The 15043-nt window shown below is 34.8% G+C and overlaps 1 protein-coding gene across 3 annotated transcripts in view; it reads left to right on the top strand.

The window, feature by feature from the left end:
• RFC1 (replication factor C subunit 1) overlaps positions 1-15043 on the top strand; it is a 42580-nt gene that overhangs the window by 3967 nt on the left and 23570 nt on the right. Inside the window, exons 2-4 of one of the 3 annotated variants that reach the window (XM_075148941.1) lie at positions 1208-1336; positions 3082-3157; positions 5296-5370. In XM_075148941.1, coding sequence (XP_075005042.1) covers positions 1208-1336; positions 3082-3157; positions 5296-5370 — 280 coding nt within the window. Of the gene's footprint in view, positions 1-1207; positions 1337-3081; positions 3158-5295; positions 5416-15043 lie in introns of all 3 variants that reach the window. The other 2 variants (XM_075148940.1, XM_075148942.1) reach the window with 2 other exon arrangements.

The raw sequence follows: 15043 nt of genomic DNA, 5'->3' as shown, positions 1-15043 counted from the left end.
GGTAAAACATAAAGAGTCTAAATTTTTACAGGAAACAACATTTCTGATTCTAGAAAATTGTTTTAAGCTAAATATACTAAATAAATCTATACATGTCCCATATTTTCTGTATGCTTTCAAATTACATACTCAATTGATCTTAAGCCCTATGGGCTCTGATAATCCAAATCCAAGCTGCCAGGGAGCTGACTGATAAGAGAACAAGAACCTTCTTGTCAATCAGACTACGGAGATTTCTTAAGAATTTACTACTTTACTTGTAGTTGCCTGTAATAATCAAAAACCACCCAGATGAACTGTATGATGGGGAACAGCTATCAGCTGGGTAGAATATAGTCCTGAGCCACACCCTTTACCTGCTATATATTTAGGCCATATGTGGTATTTTCTTTCTCTAAAATGGCTGCTACCCCTGGAGGTAGCAATGCTAATCAGGTATGTGTTTTCTCAATTTCTTTTTAATAAAATGGAAATATTAGTTTTTTTAATAGAAGTCAGATTTGTGTGTACAATAGTGCTTTTTAAAATTGAAGTTTCAGCTGCTGATTTTCCATATTTAGAAAGCTTTTTATGGTTGTACTGTGGTCAGATAATAAAACAAGGTTACAAAATAGACTTTTTGGAGCTCTTTGTATTAAGTTCTTTCTCTTTATTTAAATTTTAATCTGTTTCTTGCTGGCTAATTTTTTTAGTGAGATGAGAGTTACTGTCCTAAATTTATAAGAAGGTAGAGGATGCAGTACGTCCAAGTACTTGACTGCTTTCTAGCTCTTGGTGCTTTTTTCTTTTTTCACATTGGACACTGCTTCATACCAGTGTTGATCATTTTAACTATAGAAATGCTCTGGGCTAGGTTTATGATGATTAATTGGGGAAAAAAAGATTAATTATACATCTGTCTTAAGTCACTGCATTTCATCGCTAATGGAAGTTTGTTTTTAAGTGTGTGTTGGTGAAGATGTCCAACTAAGGGAAAAATAAACTTTTTTCCATGTTTCAAAGACAAGAGAAAGGTGGCATGGTGTCTGAGCAGCTATGTTTAACTAGCTGGTCTTTGTTTTCTTAATTGTAAACAAAATTTCAAGATTAATGAATATTATAAAGGCGCGGCTGAGAAAGTAATTTAAATGCATTGCTGTTTTGTAGTATGAAACTTCTAAGAGCTATCTGTATTTAAAAATTTATAAATCTGTTTTCCCTTTACTAGGATATCCGGAAATTCTTTGGCGTTGTATCTCCTGGAAAGCGACAAGAATGTGAGACTGCGAAAAAGAGTGAAAAAATTAAAAACGGTGAAGGACCTTCAAGTGGGAAGAAAAAGGGAAAGGAGACTAAGGTTAGTTTTGCTTTTCGTATTTGTGAAGTGCTTGGTTTCTCTGATGTAGGATTGTTCATATCTCTAGCATTTTTTTGAAGTCATACTTCTTCCCATATACTCAAAAACCAGACTATATGTCAGTTGTTTTTATTGGCATGGGAGGAAACTACCACCTAATACTAACTTCTAGCAGCAAAACTTTGTAGGTGGTGAAGAAAATTGCTAATTTAAAAAATATTTGGGTTGTAGGGCAAAGGAGAGGTAGGTAGAAGTTGTTATGGTTAGGTGCTAATGTAGGAACAAACTTTATGTATTTGAAGTTATTTTAGCTATAGCCATAGTTCTCTGAGTAGCTCTGCTTCGAATTAAGATTGAGGCTTATGCACAGTAGATGTAGACATATCATAAAGATGTCATGCTTTCAAGTAAGATAAAAGTCTGTGGTGTAGGTGCCCTCTGACCATTTTTTTAACCAGGTGTTTTTTAAACACCTGTGGGGGAAACATTAACACTGCCTTTCTTGGACAGGGTCACTTATGTAAACCTGTTGCAAAGACCAAATTCTGTAAAATGACAGGTTAAAATTAGATGCGGTTCTAGTCTCCCGGTAATTTTCATGTTAATCATCTAAATTGGTATAGAAAAGAAAGGAGTGGCTAAAGAGGGCTTTAAAATCACTTAGAGAATGGCAGGATTTCTCATAGGATGGAATGTTTAATGTGAAGCATTGCAATCAAGAAGTAAGATGTTACTTAAAAAAATATTTTGGCTGTATAATTTCATTGTTTCAATGTGAAAATAAAGGACCATTCAGTGGAACTGAAAGACATAGCAATTATCTTTTGTGACTGATTATTTTTACTTTGCAATTCTCCAATTATATCAAGGATTTAACAGGTTTCAGATCAGGATTGAATGTGGATTATAAAACATATGTAGTTATGTTTATCTAGAATTACATTTTTAGAAGCATTTACAGCTGCGCATGACTGTAAAACAAGCATAGTTGGTAGTTTGGTAAGCCCAGGAAACTTCCTATCTGTGCAGCTTGTGATTTTTCTAAATATCTAAAACTTGTCAATGGCTTTTAAAAAAAAAAAAAGTCCTTGAAACAGTTTAATACTAGCTGCTGCTAGATAGAACACGTTTGTCGCCTGTGACCACTGGTGCAATCTCTTATGGTAGTTGCATTGCTTAATGGGTGAGAGGAGAACCTGCAAGCAACCAGGACACTGAATAGGATATCAGTGTAGCTTCAACTGTTGTGTATGCTTTTTTCCTTTTTCAATTGGCTATGTTTTACTCTGAAGTTGTGTCGAATTCTGGTGGTTACAGCAAAGCCATATCCAGAATGGACCCAAAAGTGAAAGCTGAATTCCATATAAGTAACTTACTAGCCTGTACCACCTCTGTTTCTGGTAGGACCATGCAATTTGTTTTTTGGATTAGAAGTTGGAAATGCTCGAAAATCTGTTTAATTTACTTTAATTGGCATTAAACTTGAATATTTATTCTCAGTATAATCATCTGTGGTTTGCTTGGAGCACGTTTAGCTTTACAGCTGCAGTTTCTTCCTTATTTCCTCTGCCCTGCACCTTTCCCCCTCCCACTCACGAGTTCACACAAGACTGTTTGTAAATGTAATACTGGGAAATAAATAATTTCTGTAAGAATTTGTTTGAAACTCATAAATTTGAACGTGTAACTGAGTAAAAACTTGAAGGACCTGTTTACTGGTTGAACTAACGAACTATTACTCTTAGGTGAATAATTCACCCAGTGAAGATCATTCCAAACAAAAGCGGACAAACAAGAAAAAAAGAATAATCTACGATTCAGGTAGCGTTCACAGTTGTTTCTGAATGCTCCTTTGTATTTTTTGCATTGGCATTCAAGGTCAATTAGGTAAATAGTACATCTGAAAGAAAGCTGTGGTCTGTTTTTTTTGTTTGTTTTAGTAAATGCAATTAAAAACATTTTTCACAGTAATTATTGCTGGATAGCTAAATATGTTTGATAATAATAAGAGTGCAGTGTGTGCCAGTGCAAAGTAACTTTTAATAAAACCTCTATTAAAAAAAAACTACAAAAAAAAAACACTAAACAAAAAAAACCCCCCACAAACAAACCCACAAAAAAACCAAAAAAACAACAACAAAAAGTTCAGATAGTCAATTCTGTCAAAGCTCCAGAACTTTTTTTTTTGTTATGAAGACATATATAAATTGTGGGGAGTTTTAGGTTTCCTGTTCTGTTAGGGATAAATAATATCCTATGCTGTATAGGAGGCTGATAATAAACTGTAATTTCACATTTCTGTGCATTGTGTGGAAAATAATGTAGGAGATTGTTTTAAGAGGCTAACTTGTGTTTCCACGTGTGTCTTTCTCTATTAAAAAATCTAGTAAATGTTCATCGCATAGTTTTAAATTTACAGTATGGAACACACAGAATATAATTTAAAGCACTGCCATCATATTCTAAAAATATTCTTTGGAATATTGTAATAAGGGAAACCCCTTTCATAGCACTTATATATTAAAAAAAACCCCACAAAACAAACAGCCCACCCAAACAACGAAAAGCACCTCCCCACCCCCCACACCCCCCCAAAACCAAAAAAAACCCCAAACCCTTGCCTGTCAAGCTAAGTTTAATTTAAAAGCTTGAAATTTCTAGTTCAATCTTTCTGAGCTGTTATGTCATTTAATCTCTCCTTCGTTGGATTCTGAATCTTGAATATTTGTTGCGAAACTGTAGAAAAGACTGTAGGAGTTTCTATAATTTTTGACTCCTACTGAAGACTTCAGCTTGAATTTTTAGAAGCAATCTTCTTAACCATAGAAGATTGCTTCTCTTGTAGAAGAAAAATGATTACACAAACGTGTCAGAATAATGCTATTGTATATAGAAAACTATGTTCAAATATTCAGATAAACTGTTCTATAAACAGTTTGTTTAGCAGTGAGGAATAGCAGTAGAAATATTTCTGCATTAAAAGGTGGAGTACAAAAGTAATATATAACTCAACTGCTACCTTTAAAGTGCTGATACTGTCTGGAGATTTTGCAAATTCTAGCCCCTTAGTAGTAGGAGAGCAAAAGAGAAATAGTGCTCTAAGTTCTTGAAGATGGAAAAGTGAGTGGGGTTGGGGTTGTGGTGGTTTTTTTTTTGTTATAATTACAATACATATTAGTGTTTATCATGGAAAAAGATAGGCTCTGAAGGGTAGTCCTCTGTTACACTTGCAAGTTGTCTCGGCTTCTTCAGTTTGTCCTGCTTGCTCATTTAGATGTTGGGATACATAATGCACAGTGGTGTAAGTTTGGCATCTTGACAGCTTTTGGGGTATGGAGAATGGTTGGTGAGATGAATGGTAGTCTACCAGTGTTCTCCTGAAAAATCAGAGTACAACCTCAGTGATCTAGCCTAGTTTAGCTTTTGGAATAGGTGTAGTGGAATACACCAGCATAATTTAATCAGGCTAATGAATCTATGTTAAAAGTTTGTTGTGGTGGTTTTTTTTTTTTTTAAAAAATGCTTTTTTTTGGGGGGTGTGTGTGGGGTTTTTTGTGTGTTGTTGTTTTTTTGGTTTGGTGGTTTGGTTTTGGGTTTTTTTTTTTTAGTGATCTGATGTGGTACTCTAACTGTTGCATTCCTTTTCGGAAAGGTTTTTATACAGGCATAGCAGTTCTTGGAATAAGTAACAAAATATTTCTTGTTATGTAAACAAAAATCACTGTCTAGACTGAGTTCTGACCAAATTTTCATTTAGTCATTTATATGCTGGAATAAATGATAGCTAGGCTATTAGCTGATGGAGAAAAATGAAGCTGTGCTCTGACCTTCCATATGGTATCTTTTTCTCACACAGTTGAATATATGTGAAAACATGTTAACTAATGTTATGTGATGTATTACTTAAAGCCTGTATGTATGTGGAGGAAATCTACATTTATGTTGTGGTCAAAATACAGATTCAGAAGAGGAGGTGCAGTCAGTGAAAAAATCCAAGAAGCCATCTGAGAAAAAAGCAGCTACTTCAAAACTTGGTAAAGTTCTAAAGCAGGATCCTGTTGTTTATATTTCAGAGACAGGTAATGGAAGAAATATATCATCATATGTTCAGCTGTAGTGGGGTGGATTATGTTACAAATGGGATGGATTGTTTGACTACTATACTCTTAAATATGACCATAAAACCTAATATTGAGAAAGACAGATTATATTCTCCTTAAACAAGCTAACCAAAAGCACTTCATAAGTTTAGCCTCAAGTATTGTAAGGTCAGGAGCAGAGTAAAACTGAGGTGATGTTGGGTAGTGGCTTAGGTTGATTTAAATAGGCATATAATTTCATGAGCTAACGCTTCCCTGCTTAAGCATATTCCATAGTTTTAGGGGAAGGAGTTAAGTAAAGAAAGTATTTTTAATATAGTTAAACTGCTCACTAGCACACTTTGTGAAGTGACTGTTGGCTACCATAAATAGGTTTGAAAACCTGGATTTTTATTTTACATGACTTTCCATGTCTTTAATCTCTGCCTAGTATGTTGGTGACTGCAAAAGTTCTTGAGTTTTTTGTTTTACTTCCTTATCAACACAATTTTTTTGAAAAAACATCATTCAGACTTTTAGGAAGAACTGGAATTGGAAAAAACAATTGTAACAAAAACTTGTATATACCATACTTCTCAGTCTTGGATTTCAGCTTTCTAAATTCTGGAGCTATTTTTGCTCTTGGGGAAAGGAGTGAGTTTAATTAACCATTCCTGATCATTTTCAGGTCTCCTGTAGCCTTCTGAAAAAATTGTGACAGTGATTTAACTGCTAAGCTTTCAGCAAGAGTTTAATTTAGATTTAGTTTCTTCTTTAGAAGCTGTATAGTTAAACTAAAAACACAATCTTAACTCAAGCCATAAGTACCATTCAACTGAACAGATAAGGGCAAATTCTGTCAGTCTGATTGAAGTCTTATGCGTTAATTTGTTTTCATTGTTTGCAGGGTTGTTCCCTATTACTGCTTTCAGTGTTACTTTTGGTGTGATTCTTGACCTTGGTGCTCTCAAGAGGAGTTTGACTGTAAATTTACAGGGGAGACATTCATCTACTGTTACGGAAGTCTCATCCTCCAGACTTCTCATTAAACATGTTTCCTTCCCAGCTCCAAAACAAAAAACTGATAGTGATTTTTCTGCCCCCCCAACATTAAACAGTGTTCGTAATTCTATCACGAAGCAGTTTTGTTTCCAGTTACTTACTTCATATTGTGCATTTTCCTCTACTAAATTTGAGATGTTATGGAAAAGTTTCAGTGGCATGGAGCTACTATTGTTTGATAGGTGAACATCCGTTTATGTAGACTCGGTCTTATTCATGAATCAAGCATCCTTAAAGGTATGCCACCAGCATACTCAGGTTTTGTGAATTCTGTAAAAATGTATCTGTGGAAGGAAATTAACAGAGTTTCTAGTATTTAGCTTAATATTTCAGTACTTCTTGAAGATGCACTTTAACACTACTTTTTTGGCATCTGAAAACAGTTGGCTGAATGTGTATGCATGTGTGTTTTTTGTTACGTGGAGTTGTGTGGGTTTTCATGTGAGTGCTTGCAGCTTCAGGGCTGCTTTTACTACTGGTTGTTCTCATATTCCATCTTAACTGAGAAATCAGTAAGTGGCACATAAAGAAAGATTAAGACTATATGTGTGTCCTGGTTTTGGCTGGGATAGGGTTAAATTTCTTCCTAGTGCTGTGTTTTGGATTTAGTACGAGAAGAATGTTGATAACACAGTGATGTTTTCAGTTGTTGCTAAGTGCCCTCCTAGTCCAAGGACAGCTCCCGTGCCTACTGACTGAGCTAGGTACACAAGATGGGAGGGAACATAATCAGGACAGCCAGCCCAGCTGGCTAATGGGGTATTCCATACCATGTGACGTCATGCTCAGTATATGAATGGTAGGCGTGATCCAGGAAGTACCGATCGCTACTTGGTTATCGGTCAGCGCGGGTGGTGAGCAATTGCATTGTGCATCACTCATTTTGTATATTCTATCATTATTTATTATTATTATTTTCCCTTTTCTGTTCTATTAAACTGTCTTTATCTCAACCCACGAGTTTTTCTCACTCTTACCCTTCCGATTCTCTCCCCGTCCCGCTGGGGGGGCGGGGGGAGTGAGTGAGCGGCTGCGTGGTATTTGGCTGCCTGCCAGGTTAAACCACGACAATGTGGGCTAAAAGAATTAACTCATTAAGATTCTGACGATAGGATGAATTTGATTCCTGTCTTACTGAATGGCATAGATTGGAAGCATCTTAAATTTGACTCAGTTAATTTGATAAATCAGAAGCTTTTTGAAAGGTCTACTGTTCAGAGCTGATAACTTCCCAACTTAAATCTCTTGTCATGTTAGGTTCATTCTTTTCTGATTTGCTTTTAAAACATAAAGGTCTCTTTCTGCACTGATTTATTGTAATTTCACATTGATTGGTTACAATGCAGATAAACTTATGTATTTTGATACTGGATGCCGGTTACCATACTCTGATCACCTGTGCAACACAAGCTGTAGAATTTCCGGAGAGTAGCAACACTAGGTGGACACATTTTGGTCGCAAAGGTATCTGTTATAGTTTGTGATGCATCTCTCTCTACTTACTATAACTTAGGCTCGAAGTGAGAAAGACTTACGCTTTTTGTCAGTTGCTTTTGTGGTTAGGTGTACTTATGACATCTGGTCTAAGTTCAGCTGAGGCTGTAACTGTCAGGTCTTCTGTATTTGTCTTCTAGAGTAGAGTTCTTTACTAGCCACAGGACTTCCCCTGTATGGATTCTTAGAAACTGTGATAAAATTAACAGACTTGAATCTAAATCTATTTTGATAAAACATGTTTTTTAAGTGTTGGAATTCCAGGAGTTTTCTGTGATCCCTCTTTGAGTTTTAGGATATGTATTTGGAAAAGTGGACACAGTCACTGGGTATAGTATTTTTTTGGTAACATCATTGCTGAACATAAATATTGACTCCCTGTAATCATATCATTGCCTCCCTGTAATCGTACCATGTATTTTTAAAACAAAAAAGGATTGTTTGCTGCAGTATCCTATTAAAAGTGTGGCTCACCTGGCATTTTCTATACCTTCTTCCTCCTTAGGCTCTTTTCAGTATCACCGTTTTTAAGATGGATTGTGCTTATTTTACTTGACCTAGATATTTGACCTTGCATTTAGCTGTACTATGTCATGTATTCAAATGAACTGAATTTTCCAAAGTATCGTGAACACTTTATCTGTCTTGTTTGTCCTCTTACTCAAAACTTTGTTTCCTTCAACAGTTTTGCCAACAATTCTTTCCTAATTAAAAAGGATCTTTAACAGCATTGATTGCAGTGTAGATAAATGATCAGGTTCCTGGGGAATAAACAGTACATATTTAGGTTCATTATGCAATTCAAGGTGGTGTAATCAAGTTTTTCTGCATAGGGATACCATGGGAACACGGGTCAAGGTTATCAGTGAAATCCCTGAAAACCACGGCTCAAGGTTACTCTTATCTAAAGAGTCTTAAGTACACACCAGGTTGACTTAGTAGTCTATGACTAAAACAATGCTTTTATAACCTTGAGACTTAACGCTTGAATTTTGTTTATATTTAATCTGTATAAATTGTTTCTTCAGCTTAATGGAGCTGTCAAGCCGAATGTTTTTAATGGTATTGATACAGCTATTGGCTTGAGATAAGCATGTTTTACAAGAATAGGAATATATAAATAGTAGATAGAAAAGATCCTAATGAAATTTGTAGGCATTTATCCTTTTCTTGTTTTTAGTGTTATGCAGCTGAAAACTTAAATCAAGAATACACTTGTTGGACTTGCTCAAAAGTCAGAATCTCATTCTCGAGGGCTCTGTTCGTGGCAGTGTGTTTGAAAGAGCCTTTTTGGCATCAAGTCAGTAGAATCTTGGTAGTTAATTGCCTCAACCTATTTTTCAGTTTTATTTGAAACTTTCTTCCTGTTGCTCAAATTTCTTTTCAGCTCTTCTATATAACTTATGTGGGATACAGCTTTCTTGAAAAACATTGGGGGAATTAACTTTTTGATTTGTATAAGAGTGGATTGATGAGATTATTGCGTTGCTTTGTTTCTTATTAACTTGTGAAGTTGCCTTTTTTTTTTAAAAAAAAAGGCAAAAAAATAAAGCAAGAACAGCTGCTCTTTGTAATTCTATAAGAAATACTTTGTTATTATTGAAACCAATTTAATTTAAATAAATATTTAGTTTACTGATGGCCAAAGATAAAGTGGTTATTCCAGCAGGTAACAAGGGAAAAAAAGAGCCTTTTTTTGTTGATAGAACAGTCCTAGCGGATTGGGAAAAAATCCAAATGTTGATTGTATTTGTTAAAATAACGCTTTGTTTGACTGCTTAATGAAGTACGGAACCTTAAGCTTTGTTTGTAGAAGATGACCTGTTATTATGATGTGTTGAACCTCATCTGGTTTCATCACAGGTGGTTATTTGGCAGGAATTGTGACTTCACTTTTAGTGTAGAGGTAATTATGGATATGTAGCAATTGCCTTGATCCCTTGAATATTGCAAAATACAACTTTTAAAAAAACCCAAACAAACAACAAAACAAAAAAAGAAAAAAAAAAACCCCAAAAGCCTTGTTCTAGTGGTAGGCTGAATTATTTAAAAGCTAGAAAAACCAAAGTGGTAGAAACTGAGTAGGTTTGTAGGTTACTGGAAAACTGTTCCTTGAAAGCTTAGGAGACAGGAGAAGAATAGCTTGTAAATGTGCTTGCTGAACATAGACCCTTTTAATATAGGGAATATTGGGGAGGTGGGGAAACAAACAAAAAAAACCCCAAAAAACCCACAGAAAAAAAATCAGTTAAGTGCTATTACTGGTGGCCAAAAAAAAGTCCCCACATCCAAACACTGGTTCAAATGAGCATCAGATTGTCAGTGAATAAGCATGTCTTATACTGAAACGTTTCATAAGGGAATAAAAAATTGTTACTGTTACTTCCTAGGCAATACTAACATTGTATATACTTATGGAAATTGCTATACTTATGCGAAAATGAGTGAAGGTGATAAATAGCACTCTATGTACTAGCTTTCCTTGAAAGTGTTTTATGAAAGGTCAGTTGAGAATATGTAGTTGAACCTTAAGGGAGTTTGACTTGAAATGCACTTGAGGAATGAGGGTATGGGTTCTGGCAGAAATCCTATGAAGAAGCAGGGACTAGTGTTGCGGAGGACAATGTAAAAGGTATTTAGGAGTGAGCCCCATTAAAATTAGTTTGGTTAAGTTTGGGAATACCAACAGTACCACGTAAGGGTCCTGTAATGGTAAATGTGCTGTTGTACTCAAACTCTTAAGTGGTGAGAGGAGTGTTGTATAAACATAGTAAATGTATGATAGTACCTAGAGTTGCCTCCCTGAATAGGGGAGTAAGTGGAAACCAGAGGTTTCATTTATCAGAAGACAGTGATTGCTTTAGGATTACTTTGTCAGCCTGTATTAACATAGCAGGACATGAAATAAATTCATTACAGTTTAATCTCTGTAACAATTGCTGTTAGATTTTAAGTTTTTAATAATGGGCATGTTGCCCTTATTTTTACAAGTACATGGCCATCTTTTACTACTTTTTGGAGGCGTGTTAAAAGATGTTCTGGTCAAGCAGCTGGCTAGCTGTAGTACTGTGCTGTTCACTTGATATGTTTGGATTGCAAAATGGTTCTTTTAATTGTAAATTTATTTTGAGGAAACTTTCTGCAAAAATAATTTTCATATATACTTCATGCTTTTTCCTTCTTTAAAAAGTGGCTTCTGTATGAAAGCTATTGATTCTGTAGGCTGCTTTCAGTGTTTTAAAGCCCAAACTACTTTTTAATCTGTTTAGAAAAGGAAACAGCTTTCTTTTGAAATGGAATTTTTTTTTTTAATAGAACTGTCAGTGTTTAGGTTGTTAATGTGCATTGATTTTAATGGGAAATATAATGGCATGAAATACCACTCTCTCTAAAAAAACTTCAGCTATGTAGCAGATTGGACATGTGAGCCTCTTAAATTGAAGTGTTGTCAGCTCCATGTGCTGTTACTCTACATTGTAATTTAAGATGAAATGAATAATTTTGCCATTTAATTTGGATGCTGGAGTTAGCACTTTTTAATCCCTTTCTTCCCCTGGAAAGCAGTATGAAGTGAATTCTCCTTTTTCTGGTAGTTGAATGCGGAAGTTACCTTGGATAAGTGTAGTAAATCTGTTTTAAATTAAAGAACTGAGATGGTATCCTTAATCCAGCGTTAATTTGCTTGCCTGATAGTTCTGTGGAGATACCTATTCTTGTAAGCATTATACTCTTCCATGACTGCAACAAGCACTTTTATTGTTTTGTGTTTTTTTTTTTCCCTTTACTGTTTCAGTAGAATTTTTTGCACACTTCCAACAGTACAATGAAAAAACTGAATGTCTTTCTTGCTGTGAACCAGCAGTGAATTGCACATATGCAGGCTGGTTTTCCTTTATTACAGAAATACAGAGAAATAAGCACACATTGTAAATATGTTTAAGTACCTTGAGTGTTTACATTTTGCATTTCTTGGAATTTAATTGTATGTCTTCAATGTTGTGTGTCTAATCTTTGATGTTGTGTATCTATGTTATTTCCCACCTGAGCCCTGACTTTATTTTTCTCACACTGATACTTTGTTTGGCTCCTTATGCCACCAGTGTGGGGAAGCACAAGAGGTATGTTTTGCTGGGTATTTATGTGCACGTTAGAGCAGGGTGACATTAATGGTCATGACACTGTAGGTGGTACAGGGAAGTAGAAACTGAGATCTCAAAAGGAGAGCATTTAGAATAGTACCATGGAAATCGTAGTGTAGGGAACAGCCTTTTTCTTTTCAGTCAATTAATGTCTGTTTTCCTTTACATCTCCAGCATGACTTGTGAACCCAGTTGAAGGTTAGGTAGATTAATTTTTTAATACTTAACCAGATTTTAATGTTTTTAGTCCTGTAGATCTTATTTCTTCTGTGCTATGTGTCCCCCACTTTTTTAAGGTAGGACCTAAGATCATAACACAGAGGTAGTAATTAAGTAATGTTTGGAGTAAAACTTTATAAAAATACTGACTCATGCAGGTTATTTCTGCTTACAAAGTCACTTTGCCATTGAAAAAAAGCAACACATTGTTCTTTACTACTGTTATTGTAGGCATGTAAGTAGTATGGATATAAGTAACTTGTTTGCAGGTAGCTTTGTGGGGTTTTTTGTTTGTTTGTTTTCTTATACCAGTTATGGTTCGAAGTTCACGTATAATTTATTGGGGGCTTTTTTAATGGTATATGTATTATGTGATGCACCTATAATGTTATAACTTGCTTTGTAATTTTTCAATAGTTAAAAATTTAAGATGTAGGAGTTTTTTTTTTTTTTACAGGTTTCTTGCAGGTTTGTAATTATTTTCACAAAGCATGTGAAAATGGATGGCACATTTTTGCACTTAAGTATATATAATGTTTTCAGAAGATAAAAAGTAGAATTTCAAAAGTTCTTGTGGTTCACATTTTTTGCTGTAGAGCCTCTCCATTTTTTCCCCCCCCCCCAATACTTGCACCAAAGACCTTTGCTTAGAAATACCGTAAACTTATTTTAACCATGCGGTATATTGCATTTAAATGATAAAATCGGGCAGGTGAAGTTCCCTAGTTCCCACTTTCCCGTATGAATTTTCTGTGACTGTAAAACTTAATTTTTATTTATTTACTTGTTTTAAATTTTTGTGGGACCAGGGACTGAAGCATAGCACTCATTGAAAATACTCTCTCCTTTGGACCTTCCGATACAGCAATTCAATACTGACTTTTAAGTTCCTTTGTAGTGCACATACATTCATTGCTCCTTTTGTAGTGATTATTACTGTGTTGAGTGCTAATGAAGTTTTCTGGAATTACACTATTAGGCATTAAAGTTGCAATTTTTCCATATATAAAGCTATTTTTAAGGCCTGTTGTTAAAAATATAACAAACTAGCAAAATTCCTTTTAGAATTCGGAGTATCTCTTTGAATGAGTATACAGTTTTCTGCTTTACCTGGTCCCATTAACTTGGAATAAAGCTATGTTTAACATGAAAGCAGTGTGTTAAGGAAACAACAGAACCTGTTGTATTTAGACCATAGTACTAAAAGTGATCTTTCTTGACTTCAAATGTAGATCCTTTAAGCAATCTACCCAGTTTTTAAAATGTAGTTATTAAAACAGTGTGAAGTTATAATTTAGAAGAGAAAAATATTTCCCAGTGCTTGCAATGACTTTTTACCTCTCGTAAGTGGGGTCTCACATGCAGTATGATTTGAAATAAAATTTTAATAACTGCGTCGAGTTTTTAAAGAAGCTTTCTAGTGAAGACTTAGTTTTGCACTTAATCAGTAATATTACAGTTCAATTTTTTTGCATTGTTGTTTTAAAAATCTCAGTATGAAAGTTTCTGATCACTTGTTCTTTTTTTAAGTAAAGGCTTTGAGATTTTTTGGCAAAATCTTCTAAAAAACCCAAACATGCTATATGTCGTCATTGCTTGTTTGATAAGTCTAAGTGCAATTTTTTAGAGGTCTGCTTAGAAGACAGTGTTGTGACTTAAATCTCTACAATAGTGCATCATTAACCTGTTACCTTTGTAAGCTGCTTTTTTAACAGCAGAAGAAAACCATCTTCCCCCAAGTAACCCCAAACCAAAATAAAAAAGTTCCATGCTGTTACGAAAACATAAAGCTTACCTGAACTATTCCAGTTCTGGTTCCAACTATTACTCTTTTGAAATAAATTTACATCTATTTTTGGCTTTTTCAGTTATCAAAGTTTATATTTTCTATTGGATCTGGTACTGGACTACCTTGTTTTGTTTATCATTCATAAGTGCTCTGAAATTTTTATCATAGTTGATACAGATTGTCATGTTCTAAATAAATCAACTTAAACATGAATGTAATGTTTTGATGTCACTTGGCAAGTTCATTCTTCGGAATAGTGGCTCTTCAAGCTGTGGCTGTATTAGCTCAAGATGTTGCTGCTTTCCTCTGCCTATTTCTTTCTGCTTGCTGGAGATCTTTTTTCTCCCTTTCCTCCTTTCAGATCTCCTTAATGAGCTGCTTGAGTAACTGGTCTTGACTCAGTTAATCTGCTGGATTAGTTTAAAACATGAAAGGACTTTTTTTTTGTGTGGTGGGTTTTTTTTTTGTTTGGTTTTTCTAGACTAGTTCATTTTGAAACAGAACATTGTGTCCTGACTGGCTCAGGAAGTTGAGCTGCCTGAGTTGCAGCTGGAAAAAATAAACGCATTTATACTTGCCTGGGTTTTTTTCAAGTTACTTTTTTTCCTGTTTCCTAATTATTCTTTTGGCATTAAATGAATATTCCTATTATGCCAGTAACTTTAGGTAACTAAACCAGAACATGAAGTTTCATTGAATGGTGAGGATTCAGATCTGCAGCTGTGAAATGATAAAGCTGCTATTATGGTAAAAGTAACCAGTTCAAGTGAATAAAACTCTCTATAATAAACTGTAAAGAGTTAATGGACTGATAACTTCTAATTGCATGCCAAGGTAATACACACAGCAGTTTTTATGGCAAGTGTGAGTATTTCATTTGGAAGGAGTTGCTGTAATTGATGGTTTTGCAGATGAAGATCATTTA

This window comes from Calonectris borealis, chromosome 4 (assembly GCF_964195595.1).
Source record: "Calonectris borealis chromosome 4, bCalBor7.hap1.2, whole genome shotgun sequence".
NCBI classification, from domain to species: domain Eukaryota; kingdom Metazoa; phylum Chordata; class Aves; order Procellariiformes; family Procellariidae; genus Calonectris; species Calonectris borealis.
Note: the sequence above shows the minus strand (reverse complement) of the source record. Positions and strands in the feature narration are given on the sequence as shown.